Source organism: Lolium rigidum, chromosome 2 (assembly GCF_022539505.1).
Source record: "Lolium rigidum isolate FL_2022 chromosome 2, APGP_CSIRO_Lrig_0.1, whole genome shotgun sequence".
Taxonomy (NCBI): Eukaryota; Viridiplantae; Streptophyta; class Magnoliopsida; order Poales; family Poaceae; genus Lolium; species Lolium rigidum.
In genome coordinates, this window is record NC_061509.1 from 275,840,382 (window position 1) to 275,865,149 (window position 24,768).

The 24,768-nt window shown below is 45.2% G+C and overlaps 2 protein-coding genes across 2 annotated transcripts; both read right to left on the reverse strand.

Moving 5' to 3' along the window:
- Positions 1–1,041: 1,041 nt before the first annotated feature.
- LOC124693482 (aquaporin PIP1-5-like) lies at positions 1,042–2,519 on the reverse strand. Its single transcript, XM_047226955.1, has 3 exons — positions 1,774–2,519; positions 1,516–1,656; positions 1,042–1,393 (listed from the first exon to the last, which is right to left on the reverse strand). The coding sequence occupies exons 1-3, from the start codon at positions 2,407–2,409 to the stop codon at positions 1,298–1,300; spliced, it is 873 nt and encodes a 290-aa protein (XP_047082911.1). The 5' UTR covers positions 2,410–2,519; the 3' UTR covers positions 1,042–1,297.
- Positions 2,520–4,375: 1,856 nt separating this feature from the next.
- On the reverse strand, positions 4,376–14,613 carry LOC124693483 (signal peptide peptidase-like 4). Its single transcript, XM_047226956.1, has 14 exons — positions 14,449–14,613; positions 8,099–8,257; positions 7,896–8,007; positions 7,435–7,551; positions 7,098–7,249; positions 6,835–7,017; positions 6,377–6,411; positions 6,051–6,207; positions 5,913–5,966; positions 5,737–5,829; positions 5,512–5,654; positions 5,244–5,314; positions 4,894–4,977; positions 4,376–4,801 (listed from the first exon to the last, which is right to left on the reverse strand). The coding sequence occupies exons 1-14, from the start codon at positions 14,599–14,601 to the stop codon at positions 4,671–4,673; spliced, it is 1,644 nt and encodes a 547-aa protein (XP_047082912.1). The 5' UTR covers positions 14,602–14,613; the 3' UTR covers positions 4,376–4,670.
- Positions 14,614–24,768: the final 10,155 nt, after the last annotated feature.

Genomic DNA, 24,768 nt, shown 5'->3' on the forward strand with positions numbered 1-24,768 from the left:
CCGCTAGATTTAGCAATAAATATTGTGGAATTTATCATGTTTTGTATCACAGGGATAACATGTGTTCTGTGAAAAGTTAGTGTAGACATCGTTTAGTTGTCATAAATTCATGCCCAAAATCGCCTATAACACTTGTACTATCATTTAACTTACTATATTTAGGGTTATAAAAGTTCTTGATTTGTATACTTCAAATAATATGACAAAAACATGTACTTGATGGCCTAGGCATTGCAATATCGTCTGCTTCTTCCATGGATAACACCTTGACCTATATAACACGTCGGTATATGGCATACCTGACTCTAGTAGTCGGAGCCTATCGAGTTTGATAGCAACAACATGTTTTGGTTGGAGCTTTGCCTTATGCATACCATCATCTTGCGTCGTGAGCAACCTTGCATGTGGAAAACTGCAATAGCTTGGAACAGAGGAGGTGTAGCGAGAAAGGAAGAGAGTATGAGTAGGGGAAGCGTGGATTTTGAGAAGTTTCTCTATGAATAAAAGTTGAGCATGAGATGGTCTCAACCCGCTGCGGCATTTACTAATGCTGACAATGATGGCTAGCTAGGGAAACCCACTTTACCATCACAATATAATCTACCACGGCGATAGTGTTGTTGCCACACACCGTGATAGGTCGAGTGAAATAACTTTACACAACACATTCATGATATGGTACCGAACTGCCCCGAAATGCCATACCGTCTTGTCTTGTAGTGACTTATTCCCTTAGGCCTCGTTCGGTTACATCCTACCCGGAGGGGATTGATATGGATTGACATAGAATTGTGCTCAATTACCGGTCAACACCTCCCAATCTTCCCCAATCCCATCTAAACCAAGCAGACCCTTAGGATTAAACGAACAAGGCCTGAGTAGAGGATTAAACGAACAAGGCCTTAATGTGTGTGCATCTTCGTGGATGGAGAGAATTCAAATACTCAAGTACCTTAGAATATGCGTTACCACTAAAGTTGAAGGGGTAAATTACCTCTCTTCTATGCCGCGAAACCAACTCAGAGAGGTTTAGTCCTCGGCTATCAAGACAAGATGCATATATAAAGTACCCGTAGGTCAGGAGCACAATTCAACCTACAAGGGAACACGTACTACCAATCGAGGGGGGAGTGCAACACGAGTAACTCAAGGGACAGCATCGCCATCTAGCTGGTTTAGATCCATCTAGATCAACTCCACACACACCATAGTGATCATTGAAATCATATACACACACATCACGCTTGTTGCTTGATGAACAGCAAAGATTCCCGTGGTCGACAGACTGACTGGTTGACTAGTCGCGGCTCTTGAAGGGGATTGCCCTGATCACCACCACGTGGTAGATGGCCGCGAGGGCCGCGCCGATGAACGGGCCGACCCAGAAGATCCACTGCACGCCAAGAGATCAACAAGATTAATTAGTGGCTCCTAATCATCACCAAGCTTAATTCTCTCTAAGCACTAAGTAATTCAGGTTGTAAAGATCGATGGAGCAAGTGATGGTGTCCTTACGTGGTCGTCCCATGACTGCTTCTTGTTGTAGATGATGGCGGCGCCGAGGGACCTCGCCGGGTTGATGCCGGTGCCAGTGATGGGGATCGTCGCAAGATGCACCAGGAACACCGCGAACCCGATCGGCAGCGGCGCCAGGATCTGCACTCAGTCCTCGGTTCATCAATCAATCCATCCGTAGACACACACACAAAAAATCAGCTGCACGCTGGCCGGCGCCGGCCGACCGGCGAGCTATGTACAGACGAAGACACTTACGGGCACGTGGGAGTCTCTGGCGCTGCGCTTGGCATCAGTGGCCGAGAACACGGTGTACACCAGCACGAACGTGCCCACGATCTCCGCCCCCAAACCATCTCCCTTCGTATACCCCGGCGCGACGGAGTTGGCGCCGCCGCCGTTGCCCATGTACAAGGTCGTCTGGAACCCCTTCACCACGCCAGCTCCACAGATGGCCCCGAGGCACTGCATCACCATGTAGAACACGGCCCTGGTGAGGGACAGCTTCCTGGCCAGGAAGAGCCCGAAGGTGACCGCCGGGTTGATGTGCCCGCCGGAGATGCCGGCGGTGCAGTAGACGAGCACGAAGATCATGCCCCCGAAGCTCCAGGCGATGCCCTGGATGCCCACCGTGCCGCACTTGGAACCCGATGGGTTCCCCACGACGCCCATGACGGTGAGCACGCTGATGTAGAGGAAGAGGAAGGTGGCCAGGAACTCGGCGATGCCGGCGCGGTAAAAGGACCAGGAGGTGAGCTCGGAGGCCTCGAAGAGCGGCGCCGGGGGTGGCTCCTTGTAGTCCTTGTCGTCGCCGCCCTGCGCCGCCGTGCCGATGGGCTGGCGCTCCGAGTAGCGGTTCGCGCCCAGGCGCACGTCCTCCTCCTTGCCCTCCATTGATGACGCCTGAGCTTAGCTTGGTCGATGAGTTGAGAGATGGGCTAGTGTGAGAGAGATGAGGAAAGGGAGTGGCTTCGGAGTGCTTCTTATAGCGGATGGCAATCATGGCCGTTATGCATGGTGTCTGTGTGTGTGAGAAGGAGAGTGTTTGTGTGTGTGGTGATAATCGTTTTCTTGGTTTATTTTTTGCTGCCACTTCTTGATTAGTGGATGATGATGATAGGTGTTTTGGTTTGTTTGATTAGTGGCCTAGTGATAGCAATGTTAGCTAGCTCTCCAAGAATTAATAAATTTGTTTATGAATTGTTCGTGGCTTACTACTTTACTCTTGGTGTGTCACCTCACCTGTCATGGGGTGGCAGAAGCTTGTGGTACCGAATGGCTTAGTCGGCTCTTGTTAATTCGCAGGATGGTGATAGGATAGGGTTAATAAGGGCTATACTTAATCTATCCGTAGAGAATGGTACGTTTGTTGTGATAGGATTTCTTAGTATGGTTTTCTAGGATTTTCTAGCGTACAACATGAATGATTTTGTATATATTATGAGGTTGGAAAGTGGCGCCCTTTTTGTTCTAGCTGGTTGTTAGACACGGACAGAGCGGTCAGTTCCGCAGCTCGTGTAGGTATCTAGCTGTCTCGAGCATCTTCGTCTATCCCTTTGATGATCCACCAATCAATCAATCAATCATAGGCGCAAACCAGCCACGTCTCCATGAAAAAATGAAGATAAGAAGAAAATATTCTTTTTTCGATCGGAAGAAAAACAAAACACTGCCATGAACTGAAACCCTGCTTGAGTGCTTGTTGAAACTCGGGTTCGAAGTCCTCAAACTCCCATCACAAGTGTGCAGCCGTAGCTTCTACATCCAGTTCCTCAACGATGTATGTTTGGTCCACAGAATTTGGTAAAGCTAGATAAAGAGGGGATTTACGATGGATCTGTTCTGGATCTTCTTTAGCAAAGCAAAGAGTGCGACGTAGAGTGGTCGTAGGGTAAGTAGCAAGTAACAAAGCATCATGTTACGGTGATGTGGATGGCTGATGATGGAATCCAGGCGCACTAGGTGACAAGGACGACCAAACGCACACACCCTTCACCAGATCGATCAGCTCCCACAACAAGTCGCGCGCACAACCACTCGCTGCGACAGGAGGCGAACGTACAGAAGAAACACGAGATAGAACGCGAAGAAAGTGCGGAGAGCGACAGCGGGAATCGTCTAGGGGGACGGCGGCCGCAGCTTCGTCGCTGGCCACACAACCGCACCGCCAGGCCGCAGCTCCAACTCCGACCTCACCTCCATTCAAGCAGACAGAAAAGGACCCCGACCTCACCTGCACAAGAAGAGTAGTTTTCTCGCTCAGAAAGGTGCACCACTCCAACTCCAAGGTCCAAGCACGCATGGCTTGGGGAAGAGCAACAGATTGGGAAAAAAACATCGCGTGCCTCACCATGCATTATAGGGAATATGCCCAATCCAAACAATAATCTTTAAGATCAGGTTGATGGAGCAAAACCTTTTCTTGTCCATCATCTTCTTGTTTTCCGTTGAGGGTATAGTGTGTCAACGATGACGATGCACCCATGTCCATGTGCATCACCCACGGCAAGCTTGGATGAGTGCTCGTGCAAGACAGTTGTGGTTTATCTTTTCCTGGCCTCGCGTTGGAAACGACCGTGACTAGTTGGGCGATGCCCATCACCCATGCGTCACCTGCACCGGCAAAACCGGCATGCTCCTGCCGCGTGTCCACAACCTGGTCAAGCATACGCCTCTATACATCTTTTCCGCACCGTGGTCATCATATATGAACAAATGTTGTACAACTGTACACGGCAGCCATGTTACGAGACCACGGCAGAACTGTGCATCAAACCACAAAACAAGGAACGGAAAACTTCGACGTTTCATGCGACGATGAGGGCGGCAGCTAATCAGGGTAGAGCTTCGAAGAAAGAAAGATCTTTCAACAACTTCTCTTTCAGAAAACAAGGTTAAAAACTTTTACATTAACCGTGATTTATGGATAAGTTGTTTACCATCCAGAGACCGAGCTCAAACCCTAATCCTAGGCCGACGACAAGGATCTATATACAACTGAGATTAACTGGTACTAATGACAACATATATCTATAGTAGTGCACACTATTACAACCAAGGACTAGAGTTACACAGCAGATCCATTACAATACCGCAAGAAAAGGGGATTTTTTTTTAAATTAGTTGAACTCTCTGAGGCCAGGTTAGCATGCTTCTTACGATGAGCTTACAGCGGAAGCCGGATCAATCAGGTGTTGATGCTCGTGCGTGCAGACTCTCGGAGGCTGTCCTTTCGACCAAAGGTTTCTGAGCTCGCCTCGTTTCTTGCCGAGTGATATGAAGGTGCCTGCGGTAGATATGTTAACAGTTTAAAGCGCAGGCGCAGAATTATTTGAAGCCATGAAACTTATCGGCAGACACAGAAGCGATTTTCCTTACCAAGCGTGAAAGGAACGATGTAGAGAAGTGCTGGTTGGCCATGACCATCCATAAGATTTAAGGCGACGTATGTGATCAGAAGACCTAAGGATGGCAAAAATGCATCACGTCAAAACTTCAGATGGAAAAAACACTAACATACTGCCTGGACAGGTTATAGAGAACTGTTTGCACCAACATATAGCATATCGATAGAATCTCTTCTTTCTAAAGAATTCCAGTAAGGGGGCAATCACTCGATTTCAATTCGTTTCAAACAGACATCGGAGGACAAGAAAATGCGATGCTATAATTAAAGATGAATACCATGGCAAATAATTCTAAATATTCTAGAAGCGGCAATGTCTTACCAGAACCGTACGCAACCATCGACCACAAAAAGTAACCAGACTGTAAGGTCTTCTTGGCAGCCCAATCGTACCTAAGAGAAGGAAGGAAAATACTAAGTGGAAAGCTCAACTATAGTATCAAGCATACTATAAGTTCAAAGTAATTGGTACACAGGTATCCAGCATATGCTATGGGAAATATGCAAGCTGATAGATATTCTCCAGCCTCTAATTATGAAAATCCGCTCTTCCCATTACTTCTATAAAATTCATATACAACATGCCTAACCTTAGCGCAAAAGCAACCAACAGTCCAGGAAGAAGGATATCACCAAAGCCAATAATGCTGTATCCGCCCCATGGGTCAAACATTCGTGGTATCTTCAACAGCATGGGAACACCATCTTCATCAGTCTTATCACCACGAGCAACCTGCAGGCAGAATACATATATTACAAGAATGTCTATTGAGACAAAAAAAGAACAGAATATCACAATGGTCATATGTACATACCACAATCATCACACTCTCATGAAACAACATCTTGGATATAAAAACCCAGAAGATGTCATACAAGAAGGAACAGCCGAGAAGAACAGAGCCCACCTGACAATTACGAACAAATAAAATATTGGCATCGAATTACTTCATTTGATGAAAAGCATGAAACAAGTGGCAGAAGGAATTACCTTAAGATTAGGTATCCTCACAATTTGGATTACAGTAACAATCAGTGCAATACCCTGAAGGCACAAAGCATGATGTTAATCAACAGAGAATAATCCCAAGGAAAGGCTGTAGAAACTAGAAAACAAATCTGCACTTACAAGAACATCTTGCCCAATCCATGCATAAGGCATCCGGCGATAAACAGCCCATAAAACAGCAAAGACAATGCAAAATGGACAAACTGCCAATGTAAGGTATGAGACAGCACCAAAAAATGGCACTTTGACAAATGATCCTGCGGCAGGTTTAAACCACCTGAAAGATACCACGATTTCAGGTCAGTACTGACCTTTTCCTTATTTCTTTCTTCAAGCCATGACTGTAAATCACTAAATCCACATATTAAAGGAACAACTAAGGCATATCTACAATGTGCATCTTAACTAAGAAAATGCAAATGTGTTTTGCAGAGCCAGAAATGTACCTTGACAACAAAGCCACCAAACACGTTTGTAGACCCTGAATAAACAAGGAAAACATAGTATGTCAGCAGGTTAAGAAATGGGCAGGATTGATTCACTCTGCACTTGTACTAGATACAGTGTGCTGTTTGGTCATCAAACAAAAACCATAAGCTACTTGTTCATTTGGGATAGTTTCTCATACGCATGAATGAGAAAAAAGTAAGATTAAATAGGAAGTGCTTCAATGCTCTCCGGGGGGAATTGAAAAAATACATTTTAAGCAGATTTAAGGACTTGTTTAAACTATTCTCTAAATCGCATTGCTTCACTATTTGTGCAATTTAGTTTTGTGCAGGAGAAAATAAACCCTATTGTATTTTACTTATGAAGCACAAGAATATAAAAATATAAAAACTAAGGCAAATACACAGTTAAGAAAGAATAATTTCAATTTAAAAAATATGGCATAAAAACGCACCTCTACACCACCAATGCAAAATATAACCACCAGGAGCTCCACAAACCAGTGAGACATCAGTTTGTAAAGCATTACCAGAAAGAGTGATGCAACCACAATAAACAGCATTGCCGACGTCATGGTGATATCTACCATACCACTAGAACCTCCAGCCTCACAGTTCACTAAACTTTCGTGGCCATCCTATACGAATAATGTGCATGTTAGTTTTCCTCTTCTCGAAAATCAAAACGATAAATCATGTAAAAGCTTGGGCTCAAAACCTTTAGAAGCTTCTCTTGCTCAGTAACTGCTTCTCGAGCACTCCATGCTGACCAATATGATGCGCCAAGAATGGTACCAACAGCCATGAGCCACAGAAACACCTCGGCCGTATCAACCAGAGGTCGATCTGGGGAGTATAACTGCACTGAAACTGCGGAAATTGAAAAGGAGAAACATTTATATCAGCAATATTATTGTCAAACGAAATCCAAAATACAGAAATCAATAAAAAAAATAGGTTGGACAGGCCTTGGTTTTTTTAAACTAAAATACAACCCTTGTATTCACAAGACAGCGCACGAAATTTGAGAGAATGGAAGACCTAAGTACATTTACCTTTACCAAGCGAGAGAAGACCCTTTAAAATAGTGCCTGCATCTTTTGGCAGAAGAACTGCAGGTATATTTATATCTAGATCCGTTTCATTTTGATCACAAACCATCTTGTATAGCTCTGCAAGCAGACATACGCTACTAATTAACACCAAAAACATAGGTCGAACGAGATGTCATGAATATAAAGTGTGCTCTTGAGCTTTCTACATACGCAAACATGTACACAACTGAATGTGTACATGCAACTACTAAAAAAAGTCCAATAAAATAATCAAAAGGTTTCAGTAAGTATGATGGTAGACAAACACTCTAGCAGTAAAAAATGGTATATATCACACAACTTATTGTCCTGATCACATTCCTCGTATCCCAATATCTTCATCTTCTAATTAAACAGTAATTGTGAAAGGCCATAGGTGGAAAACTATCAGTTATATGAGAAACGTCATATATAGGGCATACCATGGAGATTATTCATGATTATAATAGCAGAAGCACCAGCCGCTTCGGCATTCTTAGTTTTTGTGGTGAACTTACAGTCTCCCCTTTGCACTAACAAAACTTCTCCAGCAACCTAGATAAAGAAATAACCAATCACTACATAAGGATGTGGGATACAATCGAAAAATCACAAACAGCTAGATCATGGTTTCCAGAATGGTAACCTTTTCTTTGAGAGGGGCACAACAATCAAAAGGGTCTGCTAATAATAGACCTGTCCGGTTTGCGTGCTTTTCTTTTGACTCTATTATGGGGCCAAACCGAGCACCAACACCAACAAACTCATCCGCCTCTCTGTTGTTGACCCAGGTTTGCACTTTTACCTGATAGCAAGGTGAGGAAACAAAATGTGACTACAAATAATTGAGCAAGAGATGTCAGAGTAACTGTACTAAATCAGCGACACTAATCGGAGGGAGTAGCATTTGTAGGCATTAATTATCTAATAATAGTAACCACAGAACCTAAACTGACAAAGTGATGATACTAGTAAGGATCTAATTGTAGTGTCCTTCAGATGTGGTCTTACATCCCTCTAACTGCTTATTTAACGCCAAGTCGCCAACAGACCAATAGCCACCTTCATCAAGGTAAGCAGTAACTTAACAGGCATGGGAGACATATTTATTAGACAATGTGGAGTTCATGATAAACATTTTATGACCACTGATGAGATAACAAGAAAAGGATGGTAGACAGTAGAAAAATAATCTGCTTGAGCGGATTGCATGTTTAGCAAGGTATCAGCTACTACCAGAAAGTAAGTCAGAAATAACCAATTAGTATGGACCAAAATATCGAGGTTGTAGTATTCTCGGAAGAGTTCCAAGACCTAGATATCTTTTTATCACACTACAGGTTGGATCGTCGTCGTATCACCAGCCAGCATATCTAGAAAATATCCTCTATAGCAAAACTCCGGCAGCTTACAGACTAGTTTGATCAAGCTCAAGATCAAGCTAATTCTAATCGTCAAGCAGTAACAGGAATCAAATAACAGATCGTGCAATGTAAGAGACATAAGTCCCTGCATCAATCTTTCAAACCGACCATTTCATGAACCTAGATCAAGAATTAAGCCTCGGACAACTCATCTTGAAAGAGCTCTAAGCTCCCAAGGATTTGAGGTGCTGTGGTCGCTCTTGGGCCTACCTGTCGGCGACTGACTCCAAGTTGGTTAGTTGCACATCACACGTCATTCACTCCCTTCTCTCTGCTTCGGCCAAATCGCCCCGCCGATTCAGCCTCCCTCCGCCACCGAGCGACCAGGCCCACCACCGCCTGGAGACTGGAGTCCCTTGATACCACCGTCGCCACTGCTTGGAGTCGCTCGCCACAACCTGGATCCGCTCTCTATGCCGCCTGGAGTCGCCCCCCATTGCTAGCAAGGTAACTCTCTCTAACCTTCTCTCTGCAGTCTGCACTCCTCTCATCCTCCAGTCCTCAACCCATGCTTGCTGTTGGTGCCTTCGCTGCTGCCTGTCACGGACTCATTTGGTTTATTTGGGGCCGATTCCAGAAGGATTTCTAAGATTTGCAGTGCATATGAAGATGGCGGGGCACCGGCGCAGCAGAGAGGAGACGTGACGAGCCCAAGGCCTACACGGTGTCTTCCGCGCGGCCATGCCCCGCACAATGCTGAGCATGGTGCTCACACCACCTCTATGTGCTGGCCCCTTCTCCATTGATGCTGTATTTTCATCCTTTCCTAGCAAGTTGCAGCGGCAAGCTTAATTCTGGGGGACGACTACCGGATTCTGGCAACGGTGGCGCCCAGTTTTCTCATCGGCCGTTCTTCCCCTTTGTTCGTCCACTGGCTGTCACCTCTGCAAGGTTTTCCGCCACTAGAGTCTGCCAGCCTGCCGCGCAGTTCCCCAAAAAGCCACCTAATTAGAGGGTTGCCCTGGAATCTTTGACGCAGGCCATGAAGACTTAAGCAAAATTGTGTGATCAGTGAACACTTTTTTTATGGAGGGGAATGACGAGGAATGCCATTAATGGACAACGAAGCATCTACTATTAGCATAGCATGCTCATAATTTATTAAGAGTACTTTTTATGGCATTGCTCTTGTTGATGTGTTCAAAGCGTGGAGAGAAAAGCAAACGACTAGACGAGATGTCATTTTCTTCATGAAAAAACAGTATTCCTCATATACTGCAATGATTGATGGTGTGTGAAATAAATTTTTAATCTACTATCTGATATTTGCTTTGCTAGCAAAACAAGAGAAGTAATTATTTGAGAATTCTACCTTACCTTTCAAAAATGTATTTTAGCAATCTAGCATGATCAAATTCTGCAAAAGTCGTGAACTTTGATATATATATATTTTTTCCATTTGTTGTAAGACATAGCATATCCATATATATACATGACAGCTTGCATACTACATTCGCTGCTGCTTGACTGATCACCTAAATTGCCATCACTTTGTTGGTCGGTCTTGGTTAAAAAAAACTTTGTTGGTCGGTGACTGATATTGTTTCTTGCACATTGGAGTCATCCATTTAGAGTGCAGCCAGCCTTCTCCAATTCATGTGGCTTATTGCGGATACTCACCACATCTTTGTGCTATGTTGTTTCTTTTGTGCAGTTATGGAGATTAACAATGAGATTACGACATTGATAAAATGCCCTTCAAATGAGATGCATTAGATATACATAAACTTCATTCTCATATTTGATGTGCCTCATTCCAGTGTAGAGTCCCTTGTACTTGGTGCAGGTGGTTTTGCTTTGAAGGAAAGAATTATGCATGATTCCGTGCAATCAAAGAAAATAGAGTGATCCTTAGCGGACATGGTGTTTTGGCTCATAGGTCTAGATGCACCTATTAAGAAAATGCATTTTATATCTATTTCAAAATGTAAAAAAAAAAACTCGGGAAAAAAATCCCGGATGTACATCCGGATATTCTATGTTTTGGAACATCAGATTTGGGGCCGTGGATGCACCCACTGACCTGTTACGACTTATCTTATTAAATGATAGTTCATTGTGTTAGGCAACGTATCACGAAGATCTCTTCCTCTAGATACTTCTGGCGGTTAGGATCTAGATTTCTTGGTTATCAAGTTTACTTGTAACACAATGTAACTTGTCTATATATATATGAGAGGGATTGAGAGGCAGGCCATCGAGCCGCCCTTACTTGCACAATTTCATGGTATCAGAGCAGGCTTTCCTGCCCCTGCCCTCCCACCGCAACCCTCTCCTAAAACCCTAGCCGCCGCCTACCCTCCTCTCTCTACTCCATCACCATGACGCCCGACGAGATCGCTGCCAAGGAGCGCGAACTTGATGAACGCACCAAAGCCCTCGACGCCCGCGAAGCAACTCTCACCCAACAACTTGCGGCCACCACTGCCAATCCCAACGCCGGCGCCGCCACCCCACCAAACCCTAATCCCAGCCTCGCCATCACCACCGTCCCAAACCCTCCCAACCCCTCCACCTACGCACCCTCCATCAAAACCCACGTCCCAATTACTCTCAGCCTCAACGACGGCCACTACACCAGCTGGAGGGAACTCTTCCTTGTGGCGCTCGGTCGCTACGGGCTCACTGCCCACATCCTCTCCGACGATACGCCCTTCGACACCGGCCCCAACTCTGACTGGGGCCGTGATGACTACACCGTTCTGTCGTGGATCTACGGCTCCATCTCCACCGAGCTTCTCAACATCGTCATGCGACCCGGCTCCACCGCCGGGCGATCCGGAAGGCCATCGAGAACCTCTTCCGCGACAACAAGATGCACCGTGCCCCGCAACTCGAGGCTGACTTCCGCAACACACCTCGGGGTGATCTCTCGATCCACGACTACTCGCGCCAAGCGAGAGGCCCTCGCGGACTCCCTCGGCGATGTCGGCCAACTCTGTCTCCGATGAGACTCTCGTCCTCACCGTGCTTCGTGGCCTCAATGAGAGCTACGCACATCCGCGCTCTTTTCTTCCGTTTCGGGCACCCTTCCCCTCGTTCTGCAGACAAGATCAGCCCTCCTCCTCGAGGAATCTCGGAAGAAGCCGGACACCAAGAACGCGGGCCGGGACGGCTCTATGGGCGAGCGGTCGGAGCGTGCAGCCCAACCCCGGCGGCCCGCGTCCCCTCCACCACCACCATCGTCGCCCGGGGCGCGTCGTACGAGGCGCCGGCCGTGGCTCGGGCCAATCCACCCTCTTTGCGCCATACCGTGGCAGCCGCGGTCGTGGACGTGGCGGCCGTGGTCGTGGCCGCGACTCGCCCCGGCAGTTCAACCCTTGGACAGGCGCGCCGACTCGCGCCAATCTTCGGCAACAGCGAGGCTCCCCGGCAGCCCGCCCCCGGTCGCCGCGTCCCTGGACTCCTCCCACACACGGCCTCCTCGGACCACGCCCGGCATCGCTTCTCCGCGAGGCCTACACCGCATACGGCCAACCCTCCACCGGTTATGGTCCGCGGCCGCCTCCGCCACCGCCGGGTCATCACCGGCCTCCCCTGGACCCGGCCCTCGTCAACGCCCTAACCAACATGCAGCTCTCCGGCAGTGAATGGTACATGGACTCCGGTGCATCCTCCCACATGGCATCCGACCCCGGTATACTCTCCTCTCTTCAACCTTCCTCTTCCAAATTTGTCACAGTCGGCAACGGCTCCTCTATTCCTATCACCCACACCGGATCTCACACACTTTCTTCTCCATCCAAACCACTCCACCTTAATAATATTTTTGTCGTTCCTCACATCATCAAAAACCTTATTTCTGTCCGACAATTCACTATTGATAATTATTGTTCTATCCAATTTGACCCATATGGTTTTTCTGTGAAGGATCTTCTCACCGGGACCGTGATCATTCGATGCAATAGCTCCGGCCCTCTCTACCCGCTCTGTCAAGCCCTCCACCATGTCGCCCTCAACGTCTCCCACCATCCAGACCTTTGGCATCGTCGACTCGGCCATCCCGGACACCACACCATGAAGCGTCTCCTCAAGCATCCCTCCACCAATAAATCAGGGTCATCCCTGTGCCATGCATGTCAATTAGGAAAACATATCGAGTTGCCATTTTATCCGTCGCATTCTAGTACTAGTCGTCCGTTTGAGCGTCTTCATTGTGATCTTTGGACATCACCTGTACCCAAGCACTTCCGGTTTTTGCTATTACCTTATTATAGTCGATGATTTCACTCATTATTTCCGGAGCTTTCCTTTACGCAAAAAGTCCGAGGTTTATGCTAATTTCACTACTTTCCATGCCTTAGTCCGCACCCGGTTCAACCTCCCTATTCTCTCCATCCAATGTGACAACGGCAAAGAATTTGACAACTCGCAAACTCGATGCGTTTTGTTCCACCCATGGCATCCTCCACGGATACTCCTGTCCCTATACCTCTCAACAAAATGGTAAAGCCGAACGCGCCATACGCACCACCAATGATGTTATTCGGACCCTTCTCTTTCAGGCGTCCATGCCACCCTCCCTATGGGCTGAAGCTCTCCACACAGCAACATACCTACTCAATATTCGCCCCACCTCCCTCCATCCAGCCACCACCCCATACTTCTCCCTCCATGGCATTACTCCTCGATACAATGACCTCCGTGTTTTTGGCTGCCTTTGTTACGTAAACACCTTCTCCACAGCCCCAAACAAACTCTCCCCTAGATCAACTCGCTGTGTTTTCCTAGGCTACCCGTTTATGCCAAGATTTTCATAGCAGTATTTGGGTTCCCGTACATCACAAGATTGGGTGATTACACTGCGTTTCATAGGATTGACCAGTTTGCCATTTTATCTGATGTGCAAACCACAACTTCTGTATCTTTTGATATACAAGACGAGATATTATTTTTGGTGGGAGACATCAGATAAAACAAACGAAATGGTAATGATATACTGGACAGGACCTGTTAGATTCATTAATCACTGAACCAAACAGACCCTCGAAGCGGCGCTTGCTGGTCGTAATTGCAAGTGATGGAGATAGATCCACTTGACGCCAAGATAGACTCACTTGAGGCCATCATATTTGCCGGCGGCAACCTCTGTTGGGTGCGAATGCGAGCAGGGAACAGGCGCTTTGCCGCGCGCTAGGTCCATCTAGTGTAGACCTATGTCCCATCTTTAAGCATAACTGACGATAGCCCATAGTAAGATAGACATGAATAACAAGATAACCCAGCCAAATTAGGAAGGCATATGCTAAACCAAGCCGTGCACTCCAAGCAGCCCCAGCCTGCTGGCTCAGGCTTACAAACTGCAAGCAGAGCTGTGTTCGGAAGTGTTCTTCAGGCCCCAAGTTGTGCCGCGATCGACCTAATCCCACTCAACACGCTTCGTCCCCCAATCCAGCAGATTAAGCAACCGCACTTGGGTACGCACTACGCAGCAGCGGAACCGCCAGCTCGAAATCCTAGCTTAACCGGAAGCGCCCACCCAAATCGGAACTCTCGCACCGCAGCTCTTAGCCGAGAATTCGGACCTCAGAGGACGAGAAGGGGGGAGGGGGAGGGTCAAGGAGGCGCGTACGAGCATGAAGTCGTTGGAGCAGCCGGGAATCTTGGGGGCGTCGTCGTCCTGGTGGACGATGTCGCCGGCCGAGGCCGCTCCCAGGAGCGCCGCCACCACCACAAGAAGCAGCGCCGTCACCGCCGCCGTGTCCGGCGACCCGGCGCCCATCATCGCCGCCGACGACGCGCGGTTCGGGGTCCACGGCTGGATAGGAAGCAGGCAGGGGACAGCCCACGCCGTAGTAGGATTGTTCGGCGCGATGGATCAGTCGCACTCGCAGTCGCGGGTAGAGGCTGGAGAAATGGAAGAAGGAGGAGGTAGATCTGTCCGTGACGTCACAATGGCGGGCGGAGGCTTCAACGGCAACTGAGCAGAGGAGGTAGGCAGTGGGTCCCGCCCATGTACCATGCAACGGGACGAGGCCAGCCTTCTTCTTCTTTTTTTTGCTGAAATTCAATATACTTGCTGGAATATATACTTAGTGCACAGTCATGCCTAAGGAAGCTGGTCGATTGTCAATGGAATACAATATATTGGGTATATATTGGAAAGACTACCTAGGTACATTGATAATTGGAAGAAACCTGGTTCTAATTATCTGCCATAAAAAGCATTTGATGTTTTATTTGCTAGAGTTATGTTGTTACTCGATCCCGATGTGAGAGCACACACACATACCTGGACACCGTGTGCAGATGATGTTTCCTTTGCAGATGGACCAGATCCTGCAGTTAGGGTTTGCCTTCTGTTGCAACGCCAATGCTTTCTTAGACTTAGGGGCTGGCGACAAACAACCATCATATACATTACATTAGAAATTCACACCGCATCTATTAATCCAGGAGTAAATCTGATAACTGTGACATTCTGAATTCACACACTGCCCACACCAACATCGATGGTCAAAATTACACGTAGCTAAGAGAGTAGGAAGGTAGGCGGGTACTTGGTGTAGGCTCGGTCAGAAGCGCCACCCATGACAAGATCGGCGACTTCATGGTCATCAACAAGCTGGATAAGACCTTTCGTCGTGTCGTCCACCGCGACGACCAGCTTGCACGCGTGAACCTAATTAATAATCAAGAGGTTCAGCAACCCAGCTACCGAATTGTTGATGACATTGGCTACTGCTTATAAATATCTACATGGTAGGGATAAAACGACGATGATCTAGGAGGATAAACCGAGGAGTGATCTAGGAGGATGAAGAACGAGTCAACGAGGAGTGATCTAGGAGGATGAAGAATGAGAAAGGAGATGGACAGTAGATGTTGGTGATGATCGGCGAGAGGTCCAAGGTTGAGGTTTTAGGGACGAAAGGGTCTCCATTGACTAAAAATGTTGCATCAAGACGATACAATAGAAGACGCGAACTCTACATAAAGGGATGCACGCAACCCTCACAAATCAACCCACGCCCCCTCGTGCAGCCACCTCGTGCTCCGCAACTTGGCTCATTGGTACCCACGCCCCCACTGCGACACAACCTGATTTAGCATGTACCATACTTGCAACCATAAATGTCACACACACGATGAGCGGGGATTCGGTTACCAACTGATTTACCGCGATTATCGACCGGTTACCGGATTTTGTAGCCCCCCTCGCATAAATGGGCTTCTCACCCAAAAAAAACTTCAGCCGGGTTGGAATCTGCAATTTTAATTCAAATTTTGTATGCAAATATCGTTTGGTATTTTTCCGGTAACCATGGTTACCAGTTTACCACCACTCCGCATTAAAAGGGCTCATTTGGCTCAAATGAATGCTACCGGAATTTTGTAGGATTTATTCATATTTTAGAAATGTTTGAAAAAAGAGGCTACTTGATGACTATTTTTATTTCGGTTAGCTATATATAATTTATCCAACTCTTATGCACCGACTACAATTTTCAGCTATTTCTTTATCGAGTATATATACAACCTATTTCTTCCAGCTATTTTTTTCTTCAAATGTTGCGTGAAATTCTTCTATTTTGGTTGATAACTTATGCCTGATATGTTGCACATATGTGCTTGCGGATGCTGATATCCATGTGGGTCAGCTATTTGTTTGTCGACTATATAACCTATGCCATCCAGCTATTTTTTCATCAATTGTTGCATGAAATGCTTCTGTGGTTAATAAATATTATTGTGATATGTTGCACATCTACCCTCTTTTATTCTGGTCTTGTTTCTTAGATGATTACCATTTTTATTTGTCAAATTTGATTCTGTTTGTGTCCAATTGGAGAGCTCTCGAAAACTAGTGCCGCTTTGGTTTTGCATCAACATTCAGATGTAAGTGACAAAATCTCACTCTCTATACCCTCTCGAATATTATGCTGATTTTGTATAACTACTAAATCTCATCCTCATGAAACAAATATATTTGATACAACATAATCTTATATAGCTCAGTATCGTCTCAAAGCACAAGTGATCGTGGATCGGCAAGCCCTAATCAAGTGGCTACAGAAACATGATATTCCAAGCAGCTACTCAGTTTGCAACATGCATGTAGTACGGCCGCTCCACCCCCAAGAAGCGCGCACTCGCTGCCGCCTGATGGAATAGGGATGTGAACTCCAGGCAAAGCTGACACAATGTTCTCTAGGGAGCCCTGTACCGCCAGGTGAGATGGCCTAGTAAATCTAAATTCCAAGTGCTCGATGTTTGGTTTTAACATATTTGGTATGATACGAGGAGTGATCTAGGAGGATGAAGAATGAGAGAGGAGATGAACAGTAGATGTTGGTGATGATCGTCGAGAAGAACGAGTCCAGGGTTGAGGTTTTAGGGACGAAAGGGTCTCCATTGACTAAAAATGTTGCATCAAGACGATAGAATGGAAGACAAATGAACTCTACATAAAGTGACGCACGAGACAACCTTCACAAATCAACCCGTAAATGTCCTATAGCTTGACATATAGAAACTGGGTCCCGTCTGCTGAGGGTTAACTGACGGTTAAGTATCACCTCCAATGACCTTGATCGATTCAGATTCACTAGCTTTGGGTTACTGACTCTTTGTGGTGACTTTTGAGTCTCTGGCATGTGGACCCCAGTACCCCACATATGATGGATCAACATGTCACTTGCTCACCGTCAAGCCTTGCCTGGCTTAGATGGACATCCGGCGTCGTTCGACACACAAGAATGAGCATGGAAAGACGACGCTTCGGTAGAACAAAATAAGCGTCTGACGCGATGATGGATGAAGTGGCAAAGCTCGGGACGATGTAGGATGTTGGTGAGATATTTTTGAAATGGAAGTGTGATCTTCAAATATGCATAATATGTGTTTGATTGGTGTAGAAGTTAAAATGGTGTGTTAAATTTTCCTCTTCTTTCTAAAAAGACCCTCGGAGTGGCGTCTCGGGGCTTGGGGCCTCAAGCCGAGCCGCCGGTGTTTTGCTGAAGTCTTGGGCGCTCTTGGAGAACTTGTAGTTTAGGGCCTACCTCTGGTCTGCTTGTTCCTTTGTTTTAGGCTTTAGGCTTGTATCTCTAGCTGGTATTCCCATTTTTTTTCTTCCTTTTCTTTGTTTTGTGTCACCTTGTACTCCTAGCCGGTTGATGACTTTGTTAATTCAAAGCTGGGCTCGTCGAGCCTTATGTTTAAAAGTTTTCCTCTTCTTTTTCTTGTAACGCCAAACTTTATATCGATTGGTTTAGTGTACCGTGCAGTGCAAATGTTCAAAACAGTTGATCAGATCAATTGCTAGTCCTATTCTATACCATCATCAGTAATTCGAAATCGAAAAAGAACAAATTAAATCTGCTCTTCAACGGTCACATCTTTTGGTTGCGCACTCGCTGATGGCGTGTATTTCACACGTTCGTTGGGCAACCCCAAGAGGAAGGTATGATGAGCACAGCAGCAAGTTTTCCCTCAGAAAGAAACCAAGGTTTATCGAACCAGGAGGAGCCAAGAAGCACGTTGAAGGTTGATGGCGGCGAGATGTAGTGCGGCGCAACACCGAGAGATTCCGGCGCCAACGTGGAACCCGCACAACACAACCAAGCTACTTTGCCCCAACGAAACAGTGAGGTTGTCAATCTCACCGGCTTGCTGTAACAAAGGATTAACCGTATTGTGTGGAAGATGATTGTTTGCAGAGAAAACAGTAGAACAAGTATTGCGAGTAGATTGTATTTCGAGTAAAGAGAATTGGACCGGGGTCCACAGTTCACTAGAGGTGTCTCTCCCATAAGACGAACAGACATGTTGGGTGAACAAATTACGAGTTGGGCAATTGACAAATAAAGAGAGCATGACAATGCACATACATATCATGATGAGTATAGTGAGATTTAATTGGGCATTACGACAAAGTACATAGACCGCCATCCAACTGCATCTATGCCTAAAAAGTCCACCTTCAGAGTTATCATCCGAACCCCTCCAAGTATTAAGTTGCAAGCAACAGACAATTGCATTAAGTATGGTGCGTAATGTAATCAACAACTACATCCTTAGACATAGCATCAATGTTTTATCCCTAGTGGCAACAAGCACAACACAACCTTAGAACTTTCCGTCACTTGTCCCAGTGTCAATGCGGGCATGAACCCACTATCGAGCATAAGTACTCCCTCTTGGAGTTAAAAGCATCTACTTGGCCGAGCATCTACTAATAACGGAGAGCATGCAAGATCATAAACAACACATGTATAACTTTGATAATCAACATAACAAGTATTCTCTATTCATCGGATCCCAACAAACGCAACATATAGAATTACATATAGATGATCTTGATCATGATAGGCAGCTCACAAGATCCGACAATGATAGCACAATGGGGAGAAGACAACCATCTAGCTACTGCTATGGACCCATAGTCCAGGGGTAGACTACTCACACATCACACCGGAGGCGACCATGGCGGCGTAGAGTCCTCCGGGAGATGATTCCCTCTCCGGCGAGGTGCCGGAGGCGATCTCCAGGATCCCCCGAGATGGGATCGGCGGCGACGGCGTCTCGGTAATGTTTTCCGTATCGTGGCTCTCGGTGCTGGGGGTTTCGTCACGGAGGCTATTTGTAGGCGGAAGGGCAAGTCAAGAGGCGGCACGGGGGCCCACACCACAGGGCCGCGCGGCCAAGGGGGGCCGCGCCGCCCTAGGGTTTGGCCACCCCGTGGCCCCTCTTCGTCTCGTCTTCGGTCTTCCGGAAGCTTCGTGAGAAAATAGGCCTCCGGGCTTTTATTTCGTCCAATTCCGAGAATATTTCTTTACTAGGATTTCTGAAACCAAAAACAGCGAAAACAACGAATCGGCACTTCGGCATCTTGTTAATAGGTTAGTTCCGAGAAAATGCACGAATATGATATAAAGTGTGCATAAAACATGTAGATAACATCAACAATGTGGCATGGAACACAAGAAATTATCGATACGTTGGAGACGTATCAGCATCCCTAAGCTTAGTTCTGCTCGTCCCGAGCGAGGTAAAACGATAACAAAGATAATTTCGGAGTGACATGCCATCATAATCTTGATCATACTATTTGTAAAGCATATGTAGTGAGTGCAGCGATCAAAACAATGTGTATGACATGAGTAAACAAGTGAATCATAAAGCAAAGACTTTTCATGAATAGCACTTCAAGACAAGCATCAATAAGTCTTGCATAAGAGTTAACTCATAAAGCAATAATTCAAAGTAAAGGTATTGAAGCAACACAAAAGAAGATTAAGTTTCAGCGGTTGCTTTCAACTTGTAACATGTATATCTCATGGATATTGTCAACATAGAGTAATATAATAAGTGCAATAAGCGAATATGTAGGAATCAATGCACAGTTCACACAAGTGTTTGCTTCTTGAGGTGGAGAGAAATAGGTGAACTGACTCAACATTGAAAGTAAAAGAATGGTCCTCATAGAGGAAAAGCGTCGATTGCTATATTTGTGCTAGAGCTTTGATTTTGAAAACATGAAACAATTTTGTCAACGGTAGTAATAAAGCATATGCATCATGTAAATTATATCTTATAAGTTGCAAGCCTCATGCATAGTGTACTAATAGTGCCCGCACCTTGTCCTAATTAGCTTGGACTACCTGGATTATCACCGCAATACATATGCTTTAACCAAGTATCACAAAGGGGTACCTCTATGCCGCCTGTACAAAGGTCTAAGGAGAAAGCTCGCATTTGGATTTCTCGCTTTTGATTATTCTCAACTTAGACATCCATACCGGGACAACATAGACAACGAGATAATGGACTCCTCTTTTAATGCTTTAAGCATTCAACAACAATTAATTCTTTTCTCATTAGAGATTTGAGGATGTTTGTCCAAAACTGAAACTTCCACCATGGAACATGGCTTTAGTTAGCGGCCCAATGTTCTTCTCTCACAATATGCATGCTCAAACCATTCAACTCAGTGTAGATCGCCCTTACTTCAGACAAGACGAACATGCATAGCAACTCACATGAAATTCAACAATGAGTTGATGGCGTTCCCAAGTAAACATGGTTATCGCACAACAAGCAACTTAATAAGAGATAAAGTGCATAATTACATATTCAATACCACAATAGTTTTTAAGCTATTTGTCCCATGAGCTATATATTGCAAAGGTGAATGATGGAATTTTAAAGGTAGCACTCAAGCAATTTACTTTGGAATGGCGGGAAAATACCATGTAGTATAGGTAGGTATGGTGGACACAAATGGCATAGTGGTTGGCTCAAGTATTTTGGATGCATGAGAAGTATTCCCTCTCGATACAAGGTTTAGGCTAGCAAGGCTTGTTAGAAACAAACACAAGGATGAACCGGTGCAGCAAAACTCACATAAAAGACATATTGAAAGCATTATAAGACTCTACACCGTCTTCCTTGTTGTTCAAACTCAATACTAGAAATTATCTAGACCTTAGAGAAACCAAATATGCAAACCAAATTTTAGCATGCTCTATGTATTTCTTCATTAATGGGTGCAAAGCATATGATGCAAGAGCTTAAACATGAGCACAACAATTGCCAAGTATCACATTACCCAAGACATTTATAGCAATTACTACATGTATCATTTTCCAATTCCAACCATATAACAATTTAACGAAGGAGAAACTTCGCCATGAATACTATGAGTAGAAACCAAGGACATACTTGTCCATATGCTACAGCGGAGCGTGTATCTCTCCCATGAAGTGAATGCTAGGATCCATTTTATTCAAACAAAACAAAAACAAAAACAAACCGACGCTCCAAGAAAAAGCACATAAGATGTGGCCGAATAAAAATGTAGTTTCAGGGGAGGAACCTGATAATTTGTCGATGAAGAAGGGGATGCCTTGGGCATCCCCAAGCTTAGACGCTTGAGTCTTCTTGATATATGCAGGGGTGAACCACCGGGTGCATCCCCAAGCTTAGAGCTTTCACTCTCCTTGATCATGTTGCATCATACTCCTCTCTTGATCCTTGAAAACTTCCTCCACACCAAACTCGAAACAACTCATTAGAGGGTTAGTGCACAATATAAATTGACATATTCAGAGGTGACACAATCATTCTTAACACTTCTGGACATTGCATAATGCTACTGGACATTAGTGGATCAAAGAAATTCATCCAACATAGCGAAAGAGGCAATGCGAAATAAAAGGCAGAATCTGTCAAAACAGAACAGTTCGTATTGACGAATTTTAAAATGGCACCAGACTTGCTCAAATGAAAATGCTCAAATTGAATGAAAGTTGCGTACATATCTGAGGATCATGCACGTAAATTGGCATAATTTTCTGAGCTTCCTGCAGGGCAGTGGGCTCAGATTCGTGACAGCAAAGAAATCTGGAACTGCGCAGTAATCCAAATCTAGTACTTACTTTTCTATCAACGGCTTAACTTGGCACAACAAAACTCAAAACTAAGATAAGGAGAGGTTGCTACAGTAGTAAACAACTTCCAAGACACAAAATAAAAACAAAGTACTGTAGGTAAAAACATGGGTTGTCTCCCATAAGCGCTTTTCTTTAACGCCTTTCAGCTAGGCGCGAAAGTGTGTATCAAGTAACATCGAAGGGTGGTACTTCAACATTACCTTGGGCTTTACCCTTACCTTTCTTATTGTTTTTCTTTCCCTTTGGTTTAGGAAATATACGAGTTTCTCCCGGTATAGAGGTGAATTTCAAAGTGCCTTCTCCAACATCAATGACTGCTCCCAATAGTTTCAGCAGGGATCTTCCGAGTGTGAGTTTTCCTGTTTCAACAACAAGATAATCAATAGATATTGTTCTTCCACAAATAGTTGTATGCACACCTGCAGCTATTCCTTTAGGGATTATAGTAGAGTTATCAATGAGAGTTATCTTTTCTCCTCCTTCCTCAACTCCCCAAAGTTTCAAAGATTTATAAATACTTTCGGGCATAAGGCAAAATTCATACATAATATCACAATAGGCATGGAGGGTTCGATCACCGATAACAATTTTAACAGAAGGATCCCACAATGAGAGTTTAGAGTTCACTAAGACTTGTTCAAGACGATTACGAACGTGGCAATAGTTATCATTCAAGCTAGATGTACTTATCTCCAGAGTATTTAATCTACTATATATGCTAGCGAGGACTGAATCAAAGTTATTAGCTGAATCATATGATGCAACCAACTTCTTTATGGCATTAAAAGCTTGATCCCCATTGCAATGAAGGAAATCTCCTCCCACTAAAGTATCCAAAGCATATCTATAGCGAACCATAAGACCAAAATAAAAATTGCTAAGGAGCAAACTTAGAGTCATTTGAGGTTCAGTTTTACGATAAGAAGTAAAAATTCTAGACCAGGCATCCTTAAAACTCTCCTCATCCCCTTGTTTAAAAGTAAAGACTAATTCTTCAGGCGAAGAAGTAACAGGTTCAGAGCTAGACATGGTAACAAAAGTAACTAAAAGTAAACTAGATAAAGTAAATGCAAGTAAACTAATTTTTTTGTGTTTTTGATATAGAATACAAGACAGTAAATAAAGTAAAACTAGCAACTAATTTTTTTGTGTTTTGATTTAGTGCAGCAAACAAAGTAGTAAATAAAATAAAGCAAGACAAAAACAAAGTAAAGAGATTGAGAAGTGGAGACTCCCCTTGCAGCGTGTCTTGATCTCCCCGGCAACGGCGCCAAAAATATGCTTGATGGCGTGTATTTCACACGTTCGTTGGGCAACCCCAAGAGGAAGGTATGATGAGCACAGCAGCAAGTTTTCCCTCAGAAAGAAACCAAGGTTTATCGAACCAGGAGGAGCCAAGAAGCACGTTGAAGGTTGATGGCGGCGAGATGTAGTGCGGCGCAACACCAGAGATTCCGGCGCCAACGTGGAACCTGCACAACACAACCAAAGCTACTTTGCCCCAACGAAACAGTGAGGTTGTCAATCTCACCGGCTTGCTGTAACAAAGGATTAACCGTATTGTGTGGAATATGATTGTTTGCAGAGAAAACAAGTAGAACAAGTATTGCAAGTAGATTGTATTTCAAGTAAAGAGAATTGGACCGGGGTCCACAGTTCACTAGAGGTGTCTCTCCCATAAGACGAACAGCATGTTGGGTGAACAAATTACGGTTGGGCAATTGACAAATAAAGAGAGCATGACAATGCACATACATATCATGATGAGTATAGTGAGATTTAATTGGGCATTACGACAAAGTACATAGACCGCCATCCAACCGCATCTATGCCTAAAAAGTCCACCTTCGAGGTTATCATCCGAACCCCCTCCGAGTATTAAGTTGCAAAGCAACGGACAATTGCATTAAGTATGGTGCGTAATGTAATCAACAACTACATCCTTAGACATAGCATCAATGTTTTATCCCTAGTGGCAACAGCACAACACAACCTTAGAACTTTTCGTCACTTGTCCTAGTGTCAATGCAGGCATGAACCCACTATCGAGCATAAGTACTCCCTCTTGGAGTTAAAAGCATCTACTTGGCAGAGCATCTACTAATAACGGAGAGCATGCAAGATCATAAACAACACATGTATAACTTTGATAATCAACATAACAAGTATTCTCTATTCATCGGATCCCAACAAACGCAACATATAGAATTACATATAGATGATCTTGATCATGATAGGCAGCTCACAAGATCCGACAATGATAGCACAATGGGGAGAAGACAACCATCTAGCTACTGCTATGGACCCATAGTCCAGGGGTAGACTACTCACACATCACACCGGAGGCGACCATGGCGGCGTAGAGTCCTCCGGGAGATGATTCCCCTCTCCGGCAGGGTGCCGGAGGGGATCTCCAGGATCCCCCGAGATGGGATCGGCGGCGACGGCGTCTCGGCAATGTTTTCCGTATCGTGGCTCTCGGTGCTCGGGGGTTTCGT

What these genes read in the sequence shown, in the direction of transcription:
- LOC124693483 (XM_047226956.1), bottom strand. Translation starts at nt 14,601, where the DNA reads ATGATGGGCGCCGGGTCGCCGGACACGGCGGCGGTGACGGCGCTGCTT. An exon ending in GTGCCCCTCTCAAAGAAAAG is followed by an intron (nt 8,008 to 8,098) that starts GTTACCATTCTG and finishes TTCTTTATCTAG; the next exon opens with GTTGCTGGAGAAGTTTTGTT. An exon ending in ATGAGAGTGTGATGATTGTG is followed by an intron (nt 5,655 to 5,736) that starts GTATGTACATAT and finishes TTCTGCCTGCAG; the next exon opens with GTTGCTCGTGGTGATAAGAC.
- LOC124693482 (XM_047226955.1), bottom strand. Translation starts at nt 2,409, where the DNA reads ATGGAGGGCAAGGAGGAGGACGTGCGCCTGGGCGCGAACCGCTACTCG. An exon ending in CCAGAGACTCCCACGTGCCC is followed by an intron (nt 1,657 to 1,773) that starts GTAAGTGTCTTC and finishes GACTGAGTGCAG; the next exon opens with ATCCTGGCGCCGCTGCCGAT. An exon ending in AGCAGTCATGGGACGACCAC is followed by an intron (nt 1,394 to 1,515) that starts GTAAGGACACCA and finishes CTTGGCGTGCAG; the next exon opens with TGGATCTTCTGGGTCGGCCC.